General features: G+C 43.6%; 1 protein-coding gene across 1 annotated transcript in view; it reads left to right on the top strand.

Moving 5' to 3' along the window:
* Positions 1 to 24,690, top strand: part of SEMA3C (semaphorin 3C) — a 151,516-nt gene that overhangs the window by 58,014 nt on the left and 68,812 nt on the right. The window contains exon 3 of the mRNA XM_033163538.1: positions 17,249 to 17,409. Coding sequence (XP_033019429.1) covers positions 17,249 to 17,409 — 161 coding nt within the window. The remainder of the gene's footprint in view (positions 1 to 17,248; positions 17,410 to 24,690) is intronic.

Genomic DNA, 24,690 nt, shown 5'->3' with positions numbered 1-24,690 from the left:
CCAGGAAGCGTTGGATCCGTGTTTTTTGTGGTGCAAGCTGTGCCCCTGGCTATGATGTGTGATTTGCCGGTGAGTTTGATGTGGCGCAGTGCAAAAAGGGTGCGGATCCATGAGGATCCGTGCTTCAGAACCCCGTTTTTGGGCCGTGGTGTCGCCAGGAAGCGGTGGATCCGTGTTTTTTGTGGTGCAGCCTGTGCCCCTGGCTATGTTGTGTCATTTGCCGTTGAGTTTGATGTGGCGCAGTGCAAAAAGGGTGAGGATCCGTGAGGATCCGCGCTTCAGAACCATGTTTTTGCGCCATTGCGGCCTCACGGAATAGTGGAAACGTGATTTTTTTGGTCCTGCCTATAGATTAGTATTTGGTGTAGAGTATCATGGTGGTTTTGTTTTGTTTCAATATAAAAATCATATGAATTCATGTGGATCCATGCCTCGGATCTATGTTTTTGTGGTGCAGAACCCCGTTTTTGGGCCGTGGTGTCGCCAGGAAGCGTTGGATCCGTGTTTTTTGTGGTGCAAGCTGTGCCCCTGGCTATGATGCGTGATTTGCCGGTGAGTTTGATGTGGCGCAGTGCAAAAAGGGTGCGGATCCGTGAGGATCCGTGCTTCAGAACCCCGTTTTTGGGCCGTGGTGTCGCCAGGAAGCGGTGGACCCGTGTTTTTTGTGGTGCAGGCTGTGCCCCTGGACATTATGTGTGATTTGACGGTTAGTTAGGGGTGGCCCAATGCAAAAAGGGTGCGGATCCGTGAGGATCCGTGCTTCAAAACCAAGTTTTTGCGCCATATTGTCGCGAGGAAGCCATGGATCCCAGATTTTTGTGGTGCAGGCTGTGCCCCTGGACATGATATGTGATTTGACGGTGAGTTTGGGGTGTCCCAATGCAGAAATCATGAGGATCCATGAGGATCCGTGTTTTTTAAACAAGTTTTTGCACCATTGTGGCCCCACAAAACAGTGGGTGCATGATTTTTTTGATGCTACATATAGACTGAGATGTGGTCTACAGTATCATGGTGGTTTTTTTTCATTTGAATGAAAAAATCATATGAATTCATGAGGATCCGTCTAGATCCGCCTTTTACCCTTTTCCTAAATTCTGCTCATTTGCAGCACTCTTTCATTAGCATTTAGCCAATTAATCAGCGTTAACCGTGAGCACTTATCTAAGGCTTGTATTCAGCCTTGCCAAATCTAATTGTACAAAGCTGTTGATTTGTTATCCAGCATGACTTGGCATTTCTTAAGTCTTACACCTAATATTTCTGAAGATTTTCAAATGTACGTTTCAAAACTACTAAAGTAATAATGAAGTGTGTATGAGTGACATTGTCAGATATCAAGAAAGCTGCTCTATTAATGGAACATTTGTCAGCTCTGTTTGGCATGGTCTTTTTAGAGACATGCAGAAATGCTTCCCTAACAATGGTTGATCATTACAATACCATCTCTGCAAATGCACAGTTCTTGCTGTTTTACCCACATCTTTAGTAGTTTAGTAATAACAGGCAGTGTAAAATATATGGATCATTTGATAAGTAAAATTCTTCTGGGTTCAAGCATCAATAGAATCATTTTTTTAGGGGCTGAAATATCCAGTCATTGACTAACTGGTGTAAACAAAAAAAAAATGTTTGTTTATTTGGGAGGCTAAAGAATCAAGCCTTATTGCTCAGATTTTTGGATGCATTTTTTATTTGTCTAGTTGTAGTTGCTGCAAACGTTTATTTGCTACTTGGGTGCAATGCACCACCTAATAAGAAAAAAAATAGGTTTGCCATTCTGTAGTACCATTGAATCAGAGTTATTATGTATTAAGAGGGCTGATTTTTCCATGCAGCCTTAACATACTAATTAAAGCATGCTATTATATAGTCTGCAGACATCCATTAATCACAGGTAGAATATTGTTAAGGGCCCACAAAGACCTGTATATACTTAAGCTGGTGTTTATGATTTCCCTACTTAGTGCTGCACAACAAATTTAAGTTCTTGAACTGGAACATGCAATCAAAAGGCTCTTTATTAGAGGACTGGTTTCACAATGCCGTCCATTCATTATACCAAAACCTACCCAGAAGTAAGCATACGAAGAACAGAATGGAACTGTGGGGCTGTATATGTCAAGACAGAAGGTGGGAAGGTGGGCTTGATGGTTGTTACTGTGAAAGGCGCTACCAAGTTGGTGGTATCTCTTCCCAACCTGAGAAACGTCCAATTCCAGGGGTGGTTTAAAACCAATTTATTCTGACAGGCCTTTAGATCATTGCATTTTGCGTCAAGGATCTACTTTTATTTTTAATACTCATTTTTTATTGTTGTTGTTATTTATTTGATTTCTTGCTCACTTGTCTCCATAAGGTCCCAGGATGGCTTGCAACAATTTAAAACGCAGTATTAAAAACATTTAAAGCAGATTATCCGCAGTGGGCTAAGTTTAAGAAATATGACGAGCATATTATTTTTATCTTTAATATTAGGGATGGTAATTTATTATAGGATGGGTACCCAGAAACAGGGACAGTTTTAGAGAACGGGCATTATTTTCTTCCAATTTATTAGGAAGATCATGCATGCCTGTAATAATGGGAAACCGGGTTGGAAAAATGTTTAGTATACCATCAGTGAAGGTGGAAGAAAAATTCCAGATGCATTCAAGAAAGACAGATGGGAAAATAAACACTTCTGAGATGCCGTAATAAACAGATTCAGACATCAGCGACACCATATGTTTGTAAATGTGGGCTTGGATGTTTGTTAACTGCGAGTGATGCTAGGTCAGAACTTTGTGGTTTCTGTTTAATTTAGGTTTGTCACATTATGAACAAGCCACTTCCATGAGCCCCAAAAGCTTTATTTCAAAAGAAACCTTTCAGTAAAGCTACTTGTTGGATAAGAGAGGGTGTCCTGCTTTACAGAGGGCAGTCATTTCTCTGAAAGGCTCTCAGGGGACAGTCTCCTTTTTGTAAATGTCCTCTGTTTGAAGCCCTGTCTGCTCCATGTCTGGTTTAAAGAGAAAGACCACTGTGGAGGGAGGTCAGGAGCCTGGAAGTTGTCCATCAACAGAGAACACCTGGACAGGAGACTGACTTAGGCACAAAGGTCGCCAGGTCTCCCCCACAACGATGAGATGGATGAGACCTCTATTGAAGTTACAGTAATTATTTCTAAATGGATAGCAATGCATACTAATCGACATTCATAAACGTCATGCAGATAGGAGTCCCGATTCATCCTCTTTTGGGGAGAAATCTAGTGTATTCCAATTATAAAAACCTTCCTAACTGGATGCTATCTAACACTGCTATCTTGAGTCATTAAGGGGTTAAAAAAATGGCCAACACAGGAACATAGGAAGCTGCCTTATACAGTAGCACCTCGGGTTATGTTATCCTTGGGTAACGTAAGCTTCAGGTTGGGAAAGTGGCAAACCCGGAAGTGTTTCGCCGTGCGCACAAGCGGTCTACCGCTTCTCCTTGGGTTGCGAAAACCCCGGGATCCGGCCGTACCTCCGGAACGGATCCCGTTCGCAACAGGTGGTACCACTGTACTGAGTCAGACTATTGGTCTGTCGTGCTCAGAACTGCCTTCACTGACTGAAACTGGGTCTCCAGGATTTCAGGCTCTGGTGTCTTCCAGTTCTACCTAGAGATTCCAGGAATTGAGCATGGGACCTTCTGAATGCAAAGCAGATACTCTTTTCTCTGAGCTATGGTCCTTTTAATTTTTCTGGCTTTTGCATTGTACCCCAAACCCCGCTCATTTCCGATTAGAACATTTTCCTTGAAGATATTAACAGAGCGTTCTTTTGTTCCCATGCAAATGATAAAGCCCCAGAGTAAGCAATAATATCACTGCAGAAGAATTAGTTCACACACTTCATACTGTTCACCTTGTACTTGCCACAGTACCACAGTTTAACAATCAAATCATTCATGGCTGGCTATGTACTAGGGCACATTTTGTTAACCAGAAAACAAACAGCCATTGTGAGCAGACTGATAAGCCATATCTAAACTGTGATGAAGTTACTGAAATGACTCTATAGTATTTAAAACACATCTGATCAATGGCAAATATTTTAAGATACAGATTTTATTTTAACCTTTTGCATAATTAAAGATATTGTTTAAACAAGAAAACCTTTCACCATTAAAAAGATTACCAGTATCTATACCACAGAGTTCACATACCAATCAGATCATAGCTCACTGATAACTGGGATTAGTTTGAAACCCCTTCTGTGATTATTGGCAGGCAGGGGGTGGGAAGGATTAATACAGCGAAGGTAAAACAGTGTGGACTAGATTTTATTTGCTCAAAAAGAGCCAACTGATTAACCAAGATGATTGAACATAAATGTTTTGAGAAGACTTCCGCTGACACAAACAAACCCTTGTTAAATAATATACATAATATATAGATAATATAATATGGACTTTTTAAAAAGTTAGGGCATGACTCAGTGAAAGTGAAGTGCTCTTTAAAGTGAAAGAAAGTAAACTGTCCTTAATTCTGTTGAAATCAATGGGGCAGAGGGAAAATCAGCTTATTACAGTGGCAGACAGGGAGGCAAGGGCGCCCACAGGATTTCTTTTCCCATGGGAGCACGGGGGAAGCAAGACAATTGTAAGCAGGGAGCTGGCTAGTTTCTTACTAGAAATGAGAAGAACAATGTATGTTTGTCTCAGGTTCTACAGATGGAGGCAACTTTCTCTTTTTTTAAATTTAAAGTTGGGACTCTGGGGGTTATGGTTCATATGTGGCGGAGGCAAATGCTCTCCTTGGCCCCCCATAGATGTTCATCGATGGATGCCATCATTTAAAGTGAGAAATGGGGGAGGGCATGAGCTAGGCTGCCAGCCCTACCCGCTTCTTCCCATGCCACCATTTTGTTCTACTAACCAAGCTCATTCTTAATATTAAAGTCCAGCTGGGATGAAATCACTGTTCCCTTGAGCAACGGACTGTCGGGGATGGGAAAAGTGGAAGACATTGGGAGATCTTAGTCCTCATCCTTCATGCTTCTCCACCTGCAGCTGCTGGGTGACCTTGGGCTAGTCACTCTTCTCTGAAGTCTCTCAGCCCCACTCACCTCACAGAGTGTTTGTTGTGGGGGAGGAAGGGAAAGGAGAATGTTAGCCGCTTTGAGACTCCTTCGGGTAGTGATAAAGTGGGATATCAAATCCAAACTACTCCTCCTCCTCCTCTTCTTCTTCTTCTTCTTCTTCTTCTTCTTCTTCACACTTCAAGCTTTAAATCACATTTTATCCCTGCTTATATATACTTAAGAACACATGTGTCTCACAGGAAGCGTCCTAACATACCCAGCAACAGCAGGGTTCCTTGGTGGTATTTTTTTGCTTTTTATTTTCTTTGCCAATCTCCTTCTCCTTCTTTGTAAACCGCTAAGAGACCTTTTTGATGTTAAGCACTCTGCAAATAGTATGAAACTAAAATAGTTTTTCACCTTCCTTTTTTGTCTAGAGTCGCCAAAGAGACTCATAATGTTTGTGCACAACCAACTATTTAATATACAGAGCAGTGACTGTTTTAGGTGCGTTTGGATGCACAATCGCCAACACACTGGTCCTTTTGGACCCGCAAGAACGCAGAAGGGGGATGGAAGGGGCGTGCTTATATGCACTCCATCGATGCGTGGGGGGGGGGCAGGAATGGAACAAAATGGTTGCCGCCTGTACTCTAAAAATGAAAACTGTAAATGATGTGAGAAGAGATGAGAGGAAAGGATGGAAAAGACTGAAAAACAAAACATTTTAACTGAGCTCAACAACAAAGCATGTCCCTTTTGTCCTCTGCAAAAACCCCAGAGTGATTTATATGGATCTATTACAGATTCATGGGGCGCGGGTGGCGCTGTGGGTTAAACCACAGAGCCTATGGCTTGCTGATCAGAAGGTCGGCGGTTCAAATCCCCGCGACGGGGTGAGCTCCTGTTGCTCGGTCCCACCTCCTGCCCACCTAGCAGTTTGAAAGCACGTCAAAATGCAAGTAGATAAATAGGTACCACTCCAGCGGGAAGGTAAACAGCGTTTCCGTGTGCTGCTCTGGTTTGCCAGAAGCTCTTTGTCATGCTGGCCACACTACCCAGAAGCTGTACGCCGGCTCCCTTGGCCAGTAACGCGAGATGAGCGCCGCAGCCCCAGAGTCGGATATGACTGGACCTAATGGTCAGGGGTCCCTTGACCTTCACCTATTGCAGATGCATCTGATAGGTTTAAATTGGGTGAAGAAAGTATTTGCCCTACTCAAGTAATCGCAATGCCTGTTTAATGCATTTAAATGCAGTCTTGGCTTCGGAATAGTTGGCATTCCCTGGAAAGAAAGCCACAGAGCCATCTGTAGAAGTGAAGCCAAACTGTTCAACTGGCTGTGTGAGTTAATGTTGTGCTTTGCACCTGAAGTTCTGCGTGTGAAATTTTTAACCGTTTATTAGCTTAAGCCAGCAATAAACCTAACAGATAAACACTACTGACAACCGAGACCTAGGAAGATGGGGGAAAATAACCCAGGATTACACAAGTCGATGGAAGGAGACCTTTTTCAGGCAGTAATGAATAGGAAACAGGATTAGCAACAGATGTGTATGTTTTGTCAGGCTGTCCCGTGGAAAGAAATAGAGAAAACACAAATAAAGGGCAAATTTTGATTTGTGTCTTAGAGGGCATCCTAACTTCAGAGAACTCAAGGCGCACTTATTTTTCTGCTAAGGGTCCTCAACATGGTACCCCCCCAGATGTTTTGGACTATAACTTCCATCGTTCCTGACAACTGGTCCTGCTTGCTGAGGGAATTGTATTGTATTTTATTTTTTTCGTTTATTTTTCTTTTTTTTAATAAACTTTATTGCAAATTTAAAATACAAGTAAATACAAATAAAGGACAAAGAACATATTACATAATTAATATGACTTATAAAGATTCCACTTGTTGAGGAAAAACAAAAAAGGAGGGAAAAAAGAGGGAATTGTATTTTAAAGCAGCTGGACAACCACTATTCTTGAGCACACGCCATTTACATGGGGCACAAGTCAGGCCTGTTAGGCTTCACCGTTGATCTGTACAAGCTAACAGGATATCCAGCACTCACCCATGATTGTGCTTTTTAGAGAAGAGCTTTGTAATGCTAGACTTTCAGGGAAGAATGCCAGTTGTTATTCATCACACTGAGAAACACCTGACTCACCAGCTTTTAAGGAACACTGGAGTACCTGTATTGGCCTGGAAACCAATATTTGAAGGCAGCTGTTTTCTCAGATGTTCTCCTAGAGCAGTGATGGCCAAACTTGGCCCTCCAGATGTTTTGGCACTACAATTCCCACCATCCCTGACCACTGGTCCTGTTAGCTAGGGATGATGGGGGTTGTAGAAGAAGAAGAAGAAGAAGAAGAAGAGTTTGGATTTGATATCCCACTTTATCACTACCCGAAGGAGTCTCCAAGCGGCTAACATTCTCCTTTCCCTTCCTCCCCCACAACAAACACTCTGTGAGGTGAGTGGGGCAGAGAGACTTCAAAGAAGTGTGACTAGCCCAAGGTCACCCAGCAGCTGCATGTGGAGGAGCGGAGACGCGAACCCGGTTCCCCAGATTACGAGTCTACCGCTCTTAACCACTACACCACACTGGCCCAAAACAGCTGGAGGGCCAAGTTTGGCCATCACTGTCCTAGTGGGACTCACTATTGGCTGGAATTGTCACTTGCTGGTTCTGCCACAATATTTTGTGCAGACACCGTGCTATTTTACATGCCTTTGGACTTCTCATGAATGTATTCACTGAATGGCCTTGCACAACTCAGTTACTAACTGTAAAATAGAGGGTCCTTTTGGGGTGAAATATCTAATGGATTTTGAGAGTCCTGAGGAAAAATTCTCCTCCGAAAGTGTTGCTTATGTTGGGAGGGAATACCTGGTTGGTGCCAATAGATTATTTTCTCCTCTGTGTCCACCTAACTGCCTCTTCATCCTTCCGTCTCTCTCCCCCATAAGCTAGAGTAATGCTGATGATAGGAGGTCAGGAAAGTTCTCCTGCCCTGCCAGCCATTACTGAATGGGTCACATCTAATTTGTCCCCTTGATTGATGGATATGCTGGCTTGCACATTGTGCTTCTCAAGAATCCATTCCCTTTATGCTCTGCCTTAATGGCCATGCCAGTGCACCATAAAAAAAGACTCTCTATTGCATTCTTTGTGGTTATTACAACCAAGGAGAGAAATAGCTTGATAATACGAGTTAACTCTTGTTGCTTAAAACACTGTGTATGCTAAAATAACTCGTAAGGTTTGATTTCTAAACACAGTGGCTCTTATCTGAAGCAATTTTATGCTTAATCAAAGGGTAAGAGGAGAGTAAATTCCATTTAATTTTTTTTCCTAGACCAAAGTATGGCTTTTCTGCTGCCTCTGAATAAATATGGCAAGTTTAGTTTAAACATGGTGTGAGTGATTGCAGATGGCTTATTTATTTAAATTGCTCTCTGTTCGGATGAAACCTAAACAGAAAAGCACACAAGTTATCTCTTAAATCCTAACCAATGTTTTGGCTAAACCTAAGTTGAGATACTTTTTCGGGGGAGGCAGGGGAGAGGAGAGACTTGTGCTTCTTTCTTACACAACATGGAATAAAAGTAGTTCATTCTGTTTCAAAACTGTTTGCAGGAGGTTCATGGAGTCTGTAGTATTGAATGTTCTGCAATGGCAGGGGGTTGGGTTGGAAGATGTTCCTCGAGGTCCCTTCTGGCTCTGTGATTCTATGGTTTTCTTTCACAATTGTGAGGGGTAGAAGGAGTAATAATAGGATGTCTCATTGGGATGTAGAACAGGAACCAATAAGGAGCCGATTCGCAGTAACCACAGTGCCCCTGAGCTACAGTTGTATTCTAAGTCTGCTCCAAACTTTGCAAACCAGTTGACATACTCATTTGTCATGAACACAGATCAGTACATGGAATGCTTCAAATTTATTTGCAAAAGGCAAATGGAAACTTTTCTTGTGCAAACAGGTATTATATGCTGCCATTCTGTGGCGCTCTGGGTGTTTATTTAGGTCAGAAGAACACCATTGTGCTTGGAAGTTTTTCAGAGACGCTCTGCAAATGCTTTGTCACAAGGCCAAACTCTATGCTACATTCAATGTGTCATTCACCCTCGCTGTCAAAAGAGCTTTTGGGGCAGGATGATTGAACAGGATCAGGACTAAAAGGGGTTAAATCACCCCCTTTCAAAGGTGCAGAAAGTCTATTAATTATTGTTCTGCCAAAAAAAAAGGTCTTCTAATTTTTGTCTGGCTGTTCTCCAACAGTTAATGAGAAAAGAAATTGCTCTCAAAAATTATGAAAGAGGAGGGGGATTTTTAATTTTTTTTTTTTTTACAAAATTTTTACGATTGGGGAGCAGGGTGCGGTTTTTTGTGCTTACCTTGAGGTGGCCAAGTTGTTTTGTGAGTGTTTTTTTCCTTTCATTTCACAATCCGTCTGGTGGTCTGCATTTCTGCAGCCCTCCTAGGTGCTCCTTTGCTGGAATTTGCTGTGAACAGAATGATGGGTAGGCTGCCTCTCGGAGGATCCCAATACCTGCAAAGGACAAGATGGCATTTCCCTCCCCTATTCCATGTACCAAAGTCAGCTTCAGCACTGGCAATAGGACAGCACGGCCCACCACAAATGAGGCCAGCAGGCAGGTTTATGGCGCACAGAGGAGGCTGCCTCAGTATGCCTAATGGTAGGGCCAGCCCTGACACCATGCTCCTGACAGTTAATTTTCTTCTCTTTATTATTTTTTTACTTTTGAAGTACAGAAAGATATGTTTTATAAAGGTCAAAGGAATAATTCCCTTAAAAATAAAAAAAACAAAAACCCCCAGCAAGCACACTAATCTCAGGTGCTTGTTGGCCAGACTCCTGGGCTTCCTGGGCTTCAGTTATAGCTCAGGGGAGGATAACCCAGGCCGCACTGGGGAAATGGTTAATGGAAAGACAAACAGACCCCACCCTTCGCCATCTTGCAACGATAAGAACCTGATTGTTCTATGGAATTTGAAATCCTAAAGCAGCATGCAAATGAAGCAGAGAAACGGAAGCCTCTTTTGCAAGAGAAGTTTCAAGGAACAGGAGGAGAGGTTGTAGCACATGTTACTATTAATGTATTTGATAAAGAGTGTGTGATGAAGGTGCTTCATCTGGCTTTATACAGGGTTGCTCGGTTTGTGCATTTTTCCTCACCAAGAAAGGAAGTTGCATTGCACAAGGTGCAGGCATGTGTATAAAATTTGCGGTTCATAAGTACCTGTTGATGGAGGTGTTGGATGGAGGGGAAGAAAGGGGCAAGGTCACATTTGAAGCACTCTTAAATCACCTTAACAGTCATGGTTCCCCCCCCCAAGGAATCCTGGGAACTGTAGATTGTTAAATGTGCTGGGAATTATGGCTCTGTGATGAACAAACTATGGTTCCCAGGATTCTTTGGAGGAAGCTGTCTATGTAGGGAGTGGGGCTCTGTGATTATGTACAAGTAGAGGAGAGAGTGGCTGGAAAGGGGGTGGGGAACAGTTTTTACAGCCATGTGTGATGTTCATATTTGACCTGCTATCTGCACACAGGCACAAACAGAAAGTTATACTGAAACAAATGAGGCTTACAAATGCAATAACTATGGGGCCGGTTAAAGCTTTGAATTGTGGAGAAGTTGTGTTTTCCCCAGTGACTTGGGAGAGCTTCAGCATTTTAACAATATCCTGTTCCGTACATACACTCAGCATGGGGTAGATGAACAGCTCGGTAGCAGTTAATTGGAAAAAAAACCACAATGTACACCACAAAACCTTACTAGCGACCAAACCTGAAGCCAGACATGGGGGCAAAATAGTTGCTTTATCCAGTGAGAAAGGAACTTTCCATTCAGGCTCTTCAATCTGAGTAACAGAGCAATGCAAAACACCCTTCTGCTGGACTGGAGGAGGTGCTGAAATGAGTGGAGGTGTGCAGGCAGGTGGGAGGCCCAGTGGTAGGATTTGCAGTGGCAGGAGTCAGCAGAAATCCCCAAGGTGGGGCAGTTCTGAAGGTGGGGCAGTTCTGGTGCAGGGGCGGTCTGGATTCTGTTGGATCCTGATCTAGACTTACTGCCATCACATGAAGACATGGGGCCTGACCCAAGTGTCCTGCCCCTCCCATCTTCCACTGTGGCCTCCATGAGCTACAGAGCCATGGATATGGAGATGAACCCACAATGCTGCAAAGCCCTCTACTACCATCTGGTTGTGGGTGGAGTAGCGGAAGGTTACTCTAAAAAGCCTTCCAACAGCTTGACCTCACCCCCAAAGGCGGACACCTCCAGTGTCTCCCAAGACAGATGCCAACCAGGAGAAGGTTAGGATCGTGCCCTAACTACTAAATGTGCCATAAGTCTTGTGCAGTACCTAGATAACATGGGGAAAGTTGCTCATGTTGGCTGGATCATGGTGTGGAGCAGAGCTTTCCAAGCTGCTCATGCTGTTGACACATTTTTTTAGACATGCAGTAATTCAGTTTTACTAGCAAACCGGACAGCGACACACTGCAGCCAACACACTAACGTGTCACGACACACAGTTTGGAGAGCTCTGGTGCAGAGTCAAGCTCTTCTAAGCCTTGTTTATGTAAGGCGCAGAACCCAAGTTCTTGAAATCAGTGTTGGCTACAGACCTTCATGGTCCCTTGGAGTAACCTACCCTTTAACATTTTTCCAATGAAAATAGGGACATCCCATTCCATAATGATGATTTTATTATTTGTACCCCACACACCTTACTGGGTTGCCCCAGCCGCTCTGGGCAGCTTCCAACACATATAAAAACATAAACATAAAAAATCTTCCCTGTACAGGATTGCCTTCAGATGGCTCAGAGGTCGGAAAACTCCATAACCTCCAACGAAAATAAGGACATCCTAAGGAAAAGTGGGACATTCTGGGATCAAATCAGAAACCGGGACGGCTTCTCTAAATCAGGGACGTCCCTGGAAAATAGGGGCACTTGGAGGGTCTGGAATAAGTAAGTTCCATTCAACTAAAAGGGACCTACCTCTGAGTTGACAAGGTGCAGTTTAGCACTTAACTTTGACTGAGTCATAGCTACAGGATGATTTAAGGAATTTGTGTAAATATTCATACTCATTGCAGCTCTCTTTGTGTGTGTGTGTGTGTGTGTGTGTGTGTGTGTGTAGAATTTCGTACATTGCAAGCAAGCCAAAGAGATGCTCAAAAAGGTGTGTCATATCAAAACACTTGTCAGAGAAAGCTCTACAGCAGAGATGGGGAGTCTGTGCTCCCCCCCCCCCGGTATTGTGGGACTCCAACTCACATCAGCCCCAGCTACTGTGGTCTTTCGTCAGAGGTGGTAGAAGGTGCAGTCCAACAACATCTGGAGGACTGTAGGATCCCTCCTCCAGTTTTATGAATAGCTCTCATCCCCTCTCAATCCATGACAGGCACGGATTTATTGCCTTGTATTGCTGTTTAAACTTACTGCACAATAAATATTTCCATAACCATTAGAGCTAAGGAGGGGAAAAAAATCACGCCACACAGGACAATGTTCCACGTCTATGTCCTCCCGGCCTCTCCCCCACTGCCAAGGGCACCTTGAGAGAGCCCATATCCTACACTGGGACAATAAATCTTAATTCTAAACAGCATCTTGTGGAATTAAAATCCATTCCTTTGTTATACAGCAGAAGCTTTGATCGTGACACCTTTTTAATTAAGCTCAAGTGTTTGTATATTTTATTGGTTAAAAGCCAACAGAGCAATCTTTTTGTAATAAATAAGAAATAGATTTTTGGGGGGTACTCATATCTATTAACAGGCAAAATGCTGACATGCATATTGCCACTATATGGACTCAGAGAAGTCTTTAATCAAACATGGTGTGTAACTGCAGACAGACACACTTGCTTACTGCCTTTTGTCTTCCTTTTAAATATATGAATCAGTAGCCTTTTATAATTTTCTTTGCACACATATAATAAGCCTCACTTAACAGGGTGGTGCTGTGGGTTAAACCACAGAGCCTAGGGCTTGCTGACCAGAAGGTCGGTGGTTCGAATCCCCGCGACAGGGTGAGCTCCTGTTGCTCGGTCCCTGCTCCTGCCAACCTAGCGTTTTGAAAGCACGTCACAGTGCAAGTAGATAAATAGGTACCGCTCCGGCGGGAAGGTAAACGGCGTTTCCGTGCGCTGCTCTGGTTTGCCAGAAGCTCTTTGTCATGCTGGCCACATGACCCAGAAGCTGTACGCCGGCTCCCTCGGCCAGAAAAGTGAGGTGAGCGCCACAACCCCAGAGTCGGACACGACTGGACCTAACGGTCAGGGGTCCCTTTACCTTTAAGGCTTGTTTGCATGCCTACACAGGATCTTTTCCATGTCAGGAAGGATGGTAGGGGTGCATATATCCCAATGTGTGTTTAAATTACCGTGTGGCATATGGTGGCTCAGTTTATGCAGTCCTCCAAAGAATAAAGATTTTCACTTGAATCAACCCTTGTGTGTTTGGCTCTGAGCCACATGTTATTGCACATTGCCAACAGAGCAGGAATAGGAAACCTTTGACCCTCAAAATGCTGGGAAGCTTTGGGTCCTCTGGCCAGGCTGGCTGGGGCTGATGGGACTTGGAGTCCAACAACATCTAGAAGGCCAGAGGGACGCCATCCCTACCATTCAGTGGAAGAGCCCCATCCTTCCATCATGTTAATAATACTGAGCAGAAAATGCTGCCTCACTTTCATGGCCCCCTTTGCAGCCCAGTAGGGTAGTGTTTTCAGCTCAACTCTAGGACAAGGTCTAAAAATGTCCCTCCCCAATGGGACTCCTCACTGTGAGCTTTCTGGGTATTTTTAACTGATGGTGCCACTGCTGCTTGGCAGCTACAGGGATGCAGTTGGCCAGCCACCACACTCTCTACAGGGTCTATATTTGAATGATACTGCATAAATGGTGGGTGTGGGGCTTTTGTGTGTGTGCTGGATTGCTGTTCCACTGGAGCCATTAAAGAAATACATAACTTCTACATGCTCCTTTAATTAAAGCTAGCAACTTGAAAAATATTGACCAATATAGTCAATACAATCAAATAAGAATTGGCCCTATGTCTTAAAAGGTAAAGGGACCCCTGACCATTCGGTCCAGTTGTGGCCGACTCGGGGATTGCGGCGCTCATCTCGTTTATTGGCCGAGGGAGCCAACATACAGTTTCCGGGTCATGACCAAGCTTCTTCTGGTGAACCAGAAGCGGTACCTATTTATTTACTTGCACTTTGACATGCTTTCAAACTGCTAGGTGGGCAGGAGCAGGGACTGAGCAACGGGAGTTCATCCTGTCATGGGGATTCGAACCGCCAACCTTCTGATCAGCAAGCCCTAGGCTTTGTGGTTTAACCCACAGCGCCACCTGCATCCCAGTGGCCCTATGTCTTAGGTCCTTTTTTAAAAAAAGGAATATATCTACCTACCTACCTATCTCCCCTCTTCTGTTCTATACTGGCTTTTATCTTTTCAGTCTCAATTTTTTTCCTGCCCAAATTTGGTTGCAGGATGATGCCTGCAAGCCTATCTTCACTGCCATGGGAGTCATTCCTATACCTTCCAATTCAGCATGCCTCATGCAGAGAATGGACACATAGACAAATTATTTCAGTGTCTGTTGTGGCAGCAGCCAAAGCGTAAACAGTGAGAATGAAATGTATGGTACCGGTTAACACATGGCTGTACATCATTTGATTCCTCAACCCCCCGCCACTCAGGACTTGATCATTTTCAGCTGGCTGCATGAGCCAATTCCGCTGAGAAGTATTGTGTGTGATGCAAACAGGCTATCTCTGGTGTCAGGTCTGCGGTGGCTCATTCACACATGCAAGCTACCGTTGTGCTCTAAATTGTGCAGATGTGAACTTGCTTGATGTAGACTCCAGATAAATCAAAAAGAATGGCAAGATGGCCAACCTTGAGGAGCAATGCAGAATTCATTGTGAGTCGCTTCTATTTCATCTTCTCTTTTCAACTGTTGATGTGGATCTTGGTGTTATGGCAAAGCCAGTAGGCAATGGGCCAAGCTGGTCATGGTTTGTTGTTCTTTTTTGAAGATAACAAACACGATTAAATAACATCTGGGAGACAGAGATCAAGCCTTGTAGGGAAGGTTTATTATTTAAAACCCTCTTTTTTCTTAAAACTGAGTTCCCAGCACAAATCCCCTCCTCTCAAGCTGCTCTTTGCTTCCAGAGGGATGTTTCAATTGGCTCCAGTACATCTTCCTAGGGTAAAAAGCTTATTTGTGAGGACAATGGCATGGAGCAAAAAGATTAAACCCATACTTCCTGCTTTGTGCAACCCTGATGACCTGTTCCCTCCCTCTGCTGGTTGATATTTAACATATATATGTATCCACATATGTATCCACATATTATATGGTTTGGCCTCTGTATAACTCCAGTTTGCCTTCAGAGAAGAGCTTCAGAGTGTGCTGGAGAGCAAATATTTATAATCTATTGTTATTTAAAGAAATGGGAGCACTAAGTTAACTGGTTTGTTATAGATCAGATTTCTGAGTGTATGGTTGCCATTGGTATTGACTTAATCACCTCAGGACAGCCAAGACTTTCTTCATTGACCTTTTTTAGGCAGAGAGAACAAAGGTAACTCTTGTAGATAAAGGGCCAGTAGCTATTTACTGAAGGAGTACACTGGAGCCTTGTTTTGATCGGCACGCAAAAATATTACTTGCAAAAGTGCTAAGAGGCTTTACTTTCTAATGGCTCATTTAACATCTAGGCTTGAATGCTTTCCTTGGTGACATTCCCAGATTCATAAGGCATGCGACTTGGATTGTTTTTCAGGAGATCAAAGTTGCAGATCTGGCCATCGCGTGCGCGCACACACACACAGAGAAGGGGGGTCATTACTAAAAGTTTTTATTTTAAAAAGAACATATTATTTTTAATGAAATGATAGCAGATCCTTCGACTTTGATCACTTGAACATATGTGGAAATAGGGGGTATTCATCGGTGAACATGGGCATGTGTGAATGAACAACCACAAATTTACCACCACTGAAAATCCTAATGCAGGAGTGGGGAACCTTTAACTTTCCAGATGTTGCTGAACTACAGCTTCCATTAGCTGTAGCAAGCATGGCCAATGGCCAGGGATGATAAGAGCTGTAGCTCATCCACATCTGCAAGGCAAAAGGTTCCCTACACCTGTCCGAATACAAATTATCCTAAGGATGCTGTCATGCTGCAGTTTGCATGAATTTTGTAGTGCAGTTCTTCAGTCAAATTGTTTCCAAAAAAATGCACATATTAAGGGGAATGCGTCTATAGAAATGCCTGCTTTTGTGAAAATAACATGCACAAATTCTTTCTATTAAGGAAAATTGCTTGCAAAAATGTGTCTATTAGAAGAAATACAGGCTAAAATGCTGGTGGCTTATTTTGAAGCACTAAAGCTATGTTTGATGCTCTAGCAATATTCATAATGTTGAGTTGTAGCAGCCCAATGGTGTGCAAAGTTAGACAATCTGAATATGATTCCTAGTTAGCAAGAAAATAAGAACATAGCTTATAAATGTGTCTGTGTACACACAAACATATATCACTCTGTGTGTGTGTGTGTGTGATCCTTTTTTAAAAAATCAGGCACTTTTAAAATGGAAATAAAAAGTTATATATGAAAGCGTTAAAACCAGTTTATACTGCAATCCTGTACATACTTATCTTGGAGCAAGTTCCAGAGAAGTCAGTGGAACTTACCTTTGAGTAGATATGCGCAGGGTTGGGCTGTTAAGAGACTAGGGAAAACATTTCTTTGTGACATAATAGTTCCCCAGAAAATTAGCCTCAATTGATTCTAGCTAATCTATATCTTAGTTATGTTAGATGAAGTTTGTTTCTGTGGGCCATAATACGCAATGTTCTCATTGATTAATTTGTAATATGATGTGCTTTAGAAGGCACAGCTGTAAATAATAATTTCCATTAAGACAACATTTGGATGAATGAATAAGGCTATTTCAGATGCTTTAGGAGTATAGCTGGTTACTTCAGTCTAAGAATGATGCATTTAAATTCTTAAGTTGCTGAGGGTACAGCTAAATCTGCATTTTTATTGGCATGCTACATCTTTTATTAAAATGCGGTTATACAAGCGAGGGAAGAAAATGAATGCATCTGTTAAGCCATGCTTCCTCTTTCTTTTGCAGAACTGCAGGAAACGAAGACCGCTCAGTTTTATGCTCTTTCCCACCACCCCTTAGACTACAGGATATTGGTGATGGATGAAGATCAGGACCGCATCTACGTTGGCAGCAAAGATCACATTCTGTCTTTGAATATCAATAATATAAGCCAGGACCCTCTGAGTGTAAGTCCACAAAGCGCTCTGGGAAGCTGGGATCGTTTTACTGCATGCTTCTGCTTTCAAAGAAAAGAGGAAGGAGGGTGTTTCATCATTATCCCATTGTCAGGCAACGTGCCAGATCCACGCCTGCTCAGAACAGTTGCTGCTTGTACATTAGCAGAACAATATGTTCAAACAGCATATTTAAGACAGAGCCTCGCCCCCTCATTTGGGACTGTGGAGGAAAACGAATCCCTTTTACTTCCAGCACCAGAAGCCCCTGGACCTATTTGTCTGCGGTTTGGTAGGCTTGATCCATTCTGGAGAGGGGGCTCCTGGACAATATGTTTGCCTGGTATTTAGGATATTATTATTTGAGTGAACCCAGACTTACAACCAGTGCTTTTGACAGATTGTCCAGTGATGGGTCAGAAATTAGAAGTAGGGGTTGCTGGCTATGTGAACACCCCACTCAGATTATTATAATCAGGATTCAGGTAAGGACAGCCCACCCTAAGCAGGTTCATCTCCTTAAGTGGCTGGGGAAATCCAGCCAGATGGGCGGGGTACAAATAATAAATATTATTATTATTATTATTATTATTATTATTATTATTAAGTCTACTCATACCTGACCACTGACTGCTACCTTGTTCTGCTTCAAAACAACAAAAAAGGACCCTTGGGGGAAAGGGATGAGGTAGCAGCTGGTGAAGAGAAGCCATGGCCACAGAAACTGCTGCTGAGTGTGGAGGGTGAAAGCCTTTCAGAGCAGGAGAATCCCTGTGTAAGGATGTCTCTCAGCAGCAGTCTTTTTCCCCTCAAGTGCACCTGATTAAAGGAGCTCTTTAGGTAAACTAGCAGGAAAACATGCCTACTGGTTTCTTAGGATGCTGCTTTGAAAAGCTCAGCTGCACCTGGGAAAAGAGTGAGCCTGCAGTAAATCACACTGTGCAAGTTGCAGCTAACTCTTTATTAGCAAGAAACCGATTGGTACAGACTCGACAGAGTGTCACGCCTAATGAGCACAGCAGCTCATGGATCAGGTGCTGAGACTGAAAGTCCCCTCATCTCAAGTGTTTTCCCCAAGCAATCAGAGACTGCACCTGCACGAAGTCAACCTATCCTTCACCCTCTTCATGCCTCTTCTGGTTCTGGGAGACCAGGGGGGTGGGGAGGTTATCTCAGAAGGAGGGGGAGACACCCATTTCTCTTCACTAGCCTGACTCATCTTTGCCTCTTGGCCTCTCTCCTCCCCTGCTTCAGCTTCTGCCTCTGATTCTGGATTTCTCCCTGCCACAAACTCACCCAGATCACTAAGCCCTGTTACCTCTTCAGCTTCCGACACCTCCTCCTCCCAGTCCTCTCCCTCTGACCACTCATCATCTCACACCCATTCCCCAGGCTCTGAGCCTTTTACTTCCTGCACCAAAAGCCCCTGGACCTTGGTGCTTCCCACGCTGGTTCCTCCCACCGTTCTTCTGTGTCCAGCCAGTCCATGAAACTTGTAGGAGGCAAAAGCACATGGCCTCTAATTGCAATTCCCCCCCTGGGGATGTGCAATTCCTCCCTGGAAATTTGCTCTCCAGTTACTCCAAGTACAACCTGTGAATGCACGTTCTCCCCCTTTCCAAACAAAGTTGGTACTTCTTTTACCTCCGCTTATCTTGCCATGAGAAGGAAAAATGACTGGCAGAGTCCAAATAGATGTGAACTCAATAGTATAGTGGCTGCCATGCTTTTTGATGCTGGCCATCTTCCACCCTTGTTCTGAAATGACAATGTCAGGAACGTTTAAGGCAAAACCCAGATGGCGTCTGGAAACTGCTCACTACCAGAGCACCCGCGATGGAGAGTTGACAACATGGTTTTAACTAATTTAAAAGGAGTCCCAGGACAGGCAGCAGGAGATGGATCATCCCAGGTGGCTTGCATCCTGAGAGCAGCCCAACTATAGTTTGCGAAGATGCTGGGTCTTTTCCCTACTGCTCTTCACTGAGCTACGAAGTCACATCATGGGCGGCAGAGAAAATACTCTTCCTTATTTCACAGATGCAAAACAGGGACACATTTGTGTATTTAGAACACCCTATTCCCACACCAAGAATTGCTGCCAAAATACTCCCTCACTTTCTATTGCACACTGCTGAAGGATCTTGTCTTTGCATTACACTGTATTTATTTGCTCTGCAATACCATGTCCTGCCCTGGCTTCTGCAGCAGGGAGTGTTAGTAAGCTGGCAGTAGCAGTTTTCTTTACTTTCTGTCTTTTCAATTAACATTGTTTAACCCCATGGTGGATCTGATTGCACATATTACAAGTTAGGTAAAGGGACCCCTGACCGTTAGGTCCAGTCGCGGATGACTCTGGGGTTGCGGCGCTCATCTCACTTTACTGGCCAAGGGAGCCGGCGTACAGCTTCCGGGTCATGTAGCCAGCATGACTAAGCCGCTTCTAGCAAAGCCAGAGCAATGCACGGAAATGCTGTTTACCTTTCCGACGGAGTGGTACCTATTTATCTACTTGCACTTTGACGTGCTTTCAAACTGCTAGGTGGGCAGGAGCTGGGACCGAGCAACGGGAGCTCACCCCGTCACGGGGATTTGAACCGCCAACCTTCTGATTAGCAAGCCCTAGGCTCTACCCCATGTGTTATCTGTCAATGATGACGCCTGACAGAAATCACATTAATGGACATGCCAGCAACATTTTTAAAAGGCATCTTTAAACTCTTCCAAAAATAGGGATTGTTCCCACAACCTACATTCGCTGTGCTTATAAAGAAACTCGCGTGCTTCCCTGAAAATATAGCGGAAAAATAGAAATTTATTTAGCAAGGGAGGAAAATTTTCAAGAAATGCTTTGGTACAGCACTCAAACTAATCCCATGGAACAAAGAGCAGTCTTGTCTTTTAAAGACAGTATTAGCAATGATGAGCAGTTTCTTGACTTCCTAAGCACAGAAATTGTCTTTCTATTTTATGCTCCTTGGCTCCTTGTTCAGCCTCCTACATTAACATGTGTTGCTTGAGGCTGTATCCTAGTATCTGGATTTTGGAACAACCACATGCAGGTCCTTGCTGCACTCGCTAATCCCCATTTAACATCTCACTGGAAAAGATGTCGTCACACTGACAGTGCTAAATCGATTAAAGAAATTAGGGATTTATTTTATGTGGAATCCTCTGAGCAGAATTTGCTGAAACATCACAAGAGTGAACCGGAATCCAGATAATTGCTACCCAACTTTATAGACACAGTAAATGAAGCTGTAGCTCTGTATATTATTGGCAGGGTATACCATCACCAGACATTAGACTGCTACACACTGGAATAGGTCCAACAGTAATAAAAGAACTGACACTTGCTCATTATTCGTGGAAAATGTGCTGCTTTGCAACTCTTTTTATCTGTTTTCACATCCTATCTAATTGTTCTTTGCTTGGTGTTCTTTACAACCAAGGCCATAGTTTTCATTTTTTTTCTTTCCCCTTCCTCTCTTTCCCCCCTTCGTGCATAGCTGTCAAGTCTCCCTTTTTTGGCGGGAAACTCCCTTATTCCAAGCCGTTTCCCACAGCTATCCCTTATTGTTGATATCCCTTAAATTTCCCTTATTTCCGGGAAGGAGAGTTGGAGTCCGGGGACTCCTTGGGTTCCCTGCATTTCTCAGCCCTGCCTGCCTGCCAGCCTTACAGGATTGTTGTGGGGATTAAATGAGGACTAGCACCAGGGAGCTCCTTGGGGAAAAAGGTGGAATATAAATACCTAATAACAGACAGACAGACAGATATATAAAGAAGAAGATAAAATAGACGAATGTTTCTCGGCAACAGGGGCTCAGATTAAGCATTGCTGCCCCTAACTGGAGGCAGAGCAGAGCCAACCTGGTCAGAAGCCACCAGTGGTCCTCTCCTCCTGCATGAATTGGCCTAATCCTTTTCAAAAGCCATCCAAGTTGGTGGCCATCGCTGCTCCCTGTGGCAGGGAGTTCCAGAGGTTAACTGTGTGCTGCGTGAATAAGTGCTCTCTTTCCTGGTGTAAATTAATTTGTAGCCGGGGGGGGGATTACCGTGGCATGGACTGCCCCTGAGAACTGTAGACTGTCCCCAGGACAGGTGAGGGTGCTGATTCCTTATTTTCAAATCCGAAACTTGACAGCTATGCCTTTGTGTCATGTCTTTTTAGATTTTAAGCTTGAGGGTAAGTGGTGTCATCTTTTTCTTTTTCTTCTTCTGAAATAAATAAACAACAACAACAAAATCTGCCATTCTGAGGGATAAAATATATGATAGTGGTGAAGAAAATATTAAAATTGAATTTGATAAATATCAATGGAAATACTAAGGATATCACCCAAAGCTGTCTAAGAGTGGGAGATGCAGTCTCTCATCCACATCTCACAACTATTAACTCGTTGATAGAGTATTAGGTACATTGTTTTGTTTTAACATTCGTTTGGAAGCCAAAATGTTCAAAGGCCTTATGAGGAACGGCTTAGGGAGCTGGGTATGTTTAGCCTGGAGAAGAGAAGGTTAAGGGGTGATATGATAGCCATGTTCAAATATATCAAAGGATGTCATATAGAGGAGGGAGAAAGGTTGTTTTCTGCTGCTCCAGAGAAGCGGACACGGAGCAATGGATTCAAACTACAAGAAAGAAGATTCCACCTAAACATTAGGAAGAACTTCCTGACAGTGAGAGCTGTTCGGCAGTGGAATTTGCTGCCAAGGAGTGTGGTGGAGTCTCCCTCTTTGGAGGTCTTGAAGCGGAGGCTTGGCAGCCATCTGTCAGGAATGCTTTGATGGTGTTTCCTGCTTGGCAGGGGGTTGTACTGGATGGCCCTTGTGGTCTCTTCCAACTCTAGGATTCTAAATAAATTATTATTATTATTATTATTATTATTATTAGACAAACTATGCTGCCTAATAGCTATTTACTTGGAAGCAAGTCCCATGTAACTCACTGGGAAATGTAGACATTGTCCTTTTAGTACCAGCCTATCGATCAAGTACAGATTTTGGTATAAAGATTGCTGAGAAAGCACATGGAACCCTCAAAAAGCATTTGAAAGGTCTCCTGCTAGAGCAGGTGTGGAGAACCTCCAGGTGTTGCTGCATTCTACAGCAGACATGTTGTGCTGCTTATGACAATGTATTATTTTTTACTACTTGCTTGCTTTACAAATGTATAATCCAGTTCACAGCCAGTGGTTATCAAAGTGGCGTACAATAAGATAAAATACAAAAAAGCAGTTTTTACAAACTTTTCTTTCTTTCTTTCTTTCTCAAATGCAAGCATTATCATGACATGTTTGCCTTCTGACTGCTTGGAAATATACTTTTCTCTGCTGCTTGTCTAAACCGGAGCCTGCTAGAGAGATGAACCCTCCATTGTTCTGTTTTTGGGTGTGTGCTGGTTGAGGATTCTTCTGAAGCTGAGATGTTTATCTAGAAATTAACTAAAGCTCTTGGGCTCAGTTCAGCTGGAAGCTTAGTGGAGCATATTTTCTTATGTGACACCCTGCGTTATACTTTGGCATCCAAAAAGAAACCCCTTGACGCCAGCCTCATTTTGAAGCATTTTTTGCACACAGTTGATCTAGACTTTGAAAGAAATGAGCAGCGTGCGTCCATGTTGAAAACAACAACCACCAAATTTTGTGCAATCATTTTAAACATATTTATAACTGATTATTCTCCTTTGCCTTCAGTTCCACTCCTCACAAAACCAAAGGTCAGAGGGCAGCTTTATATTTTTCTGGGATTGTCAGTGTGGGAGGCCGGCTTCCCCGAGGAGGTTTAGGCATTTGCAAGGGAGGTCCAAGCTGTTCCATTGCTTCAATCAACTTGCTTTTCATCACTATCTTAAAAGGCAGGAAACAGAACACCCAAAACACATCCTTACAGTCAGTGTGATATGGGCAGCAGGTCCCCATTGCAGCTTGAGAGATAAATAGAAGAGACACAATCGTTCCCTCTATTTCTGACATTCGTGCTGTAGCCAAAACACACAGGAGGTAACTTTCATCTAGCTTGGGCCAGTCACAGCCTTTTAACTTACCTCACAGGGTCGTTGTAGGGATTAACCGAGGAGGGAGGTGAACCGTGTACTCTCCTGAAGAGGCCAGCTAGATGGAGATGTCCGTCATCAACGTGGCACCCAGAGAACTCCACATGGTCGCAATTGGACACGCTCCAGTCCCAAAACGTGCCTGGCGCCTAGGGGATTTTGAACACAGGTCTCAACTGATAAAAGGGGGGGGGGAGCACAGAAAATTGGGGGTGAAATGGAGTGGCTAGAATCCTAACAGCAGCACTCCACATGTGACATTTTGTTGCAGGTCATAATTGTGAGCTTTGTGCTTCTGAAAACCCTTAAAGGTTCCTGCAAACCCACCTAGTTTTTCCTCTCTCATTTTATTTGTTTCTACTTGGACTTCCCCACAGATGTTTTGGCTAGGCAGAACGTTTTGATGAGGCAGAACTTTGACTGGGCACAGCTTTTGTGCTTTAGGTCACATTTGTTGGAACCAAGATATAGCTTCTTTCTCAGTTCGGAAAAACCCCAGAGACCTGATAAAAATTCTTGTTAGCTTCCCTTGAAATCCCTGCAGACGTTTCCAATCTACTTCAGATTTTGTTGATAGGTGAAATTGATTGGCACAGTCCACAATCTTTCCTACGCCTGAGGAGGCTTGCGATAGACTGGTTCATTCACTTGTTGTTGTTGTTGTTGTTGTTCAGTCATTCAGTCGTGTCCGACTCTTCGTGACCCCATGGACCAGAGCACGTCAGGCACGCCTATCCTTCACTGCCTCCCGCAGTTTGGCCAAACTCATGCCAGTCACTTCGAGAATACTGTCCAACCATCTCGTCCTCTGTTGTCCCCTTCTCCTTGTGCCCTCCATCTTTCCCAACATCAGGGTCTTTTCTAGGGAGTCTTCTCTTCTCATTCACTTACCCACCTAGAACAATCCCATTGTCTTACGGCGGAAGGACCTTATAGGCACTGTGTGAACTTCTGCAACTTGAAATGGAGAGCTTGTGTTCTGAATGTGTGTGCCAAATTTCATTCCACTGCCTCAGTGGATACTATATTACAAAGCAAGAAATGAGAAGCCCGAAATGGTGCATGCATAGATTTCATTCAGACATGTTTTCACCCAACCCTTGAATGATGGGGAAAGGTACCCAGGTCGCATGGTGCCTTATGCAGGTGGGGGGTGTGCCACCCCCTCCACCCCAAACAACAATTCATATTTGGGTGGGTATGTGAACTGACCCCACGTTACAATTTGGGAACCC

This window comes from Lacerta agilis, chromosome 10 (genome assembly GCF_009819535.1).
Source record: "Lacerta agilis isolate rLacAgi1 chromosome 10, rLacAgi1.pri, whole genome shotgun sequence".
Lineage (NCBI taxonomy): Eukaryota > Metazoa > Chordata > Lepidosauria > Squamata > Lacertidae > Lacerta > Lacerta agilis.
The sequence above is the reverse complement of the archived record's forward strand: the minus strand, read 5'-3'. Positions and strand labels throughout refer to the sequence as shown.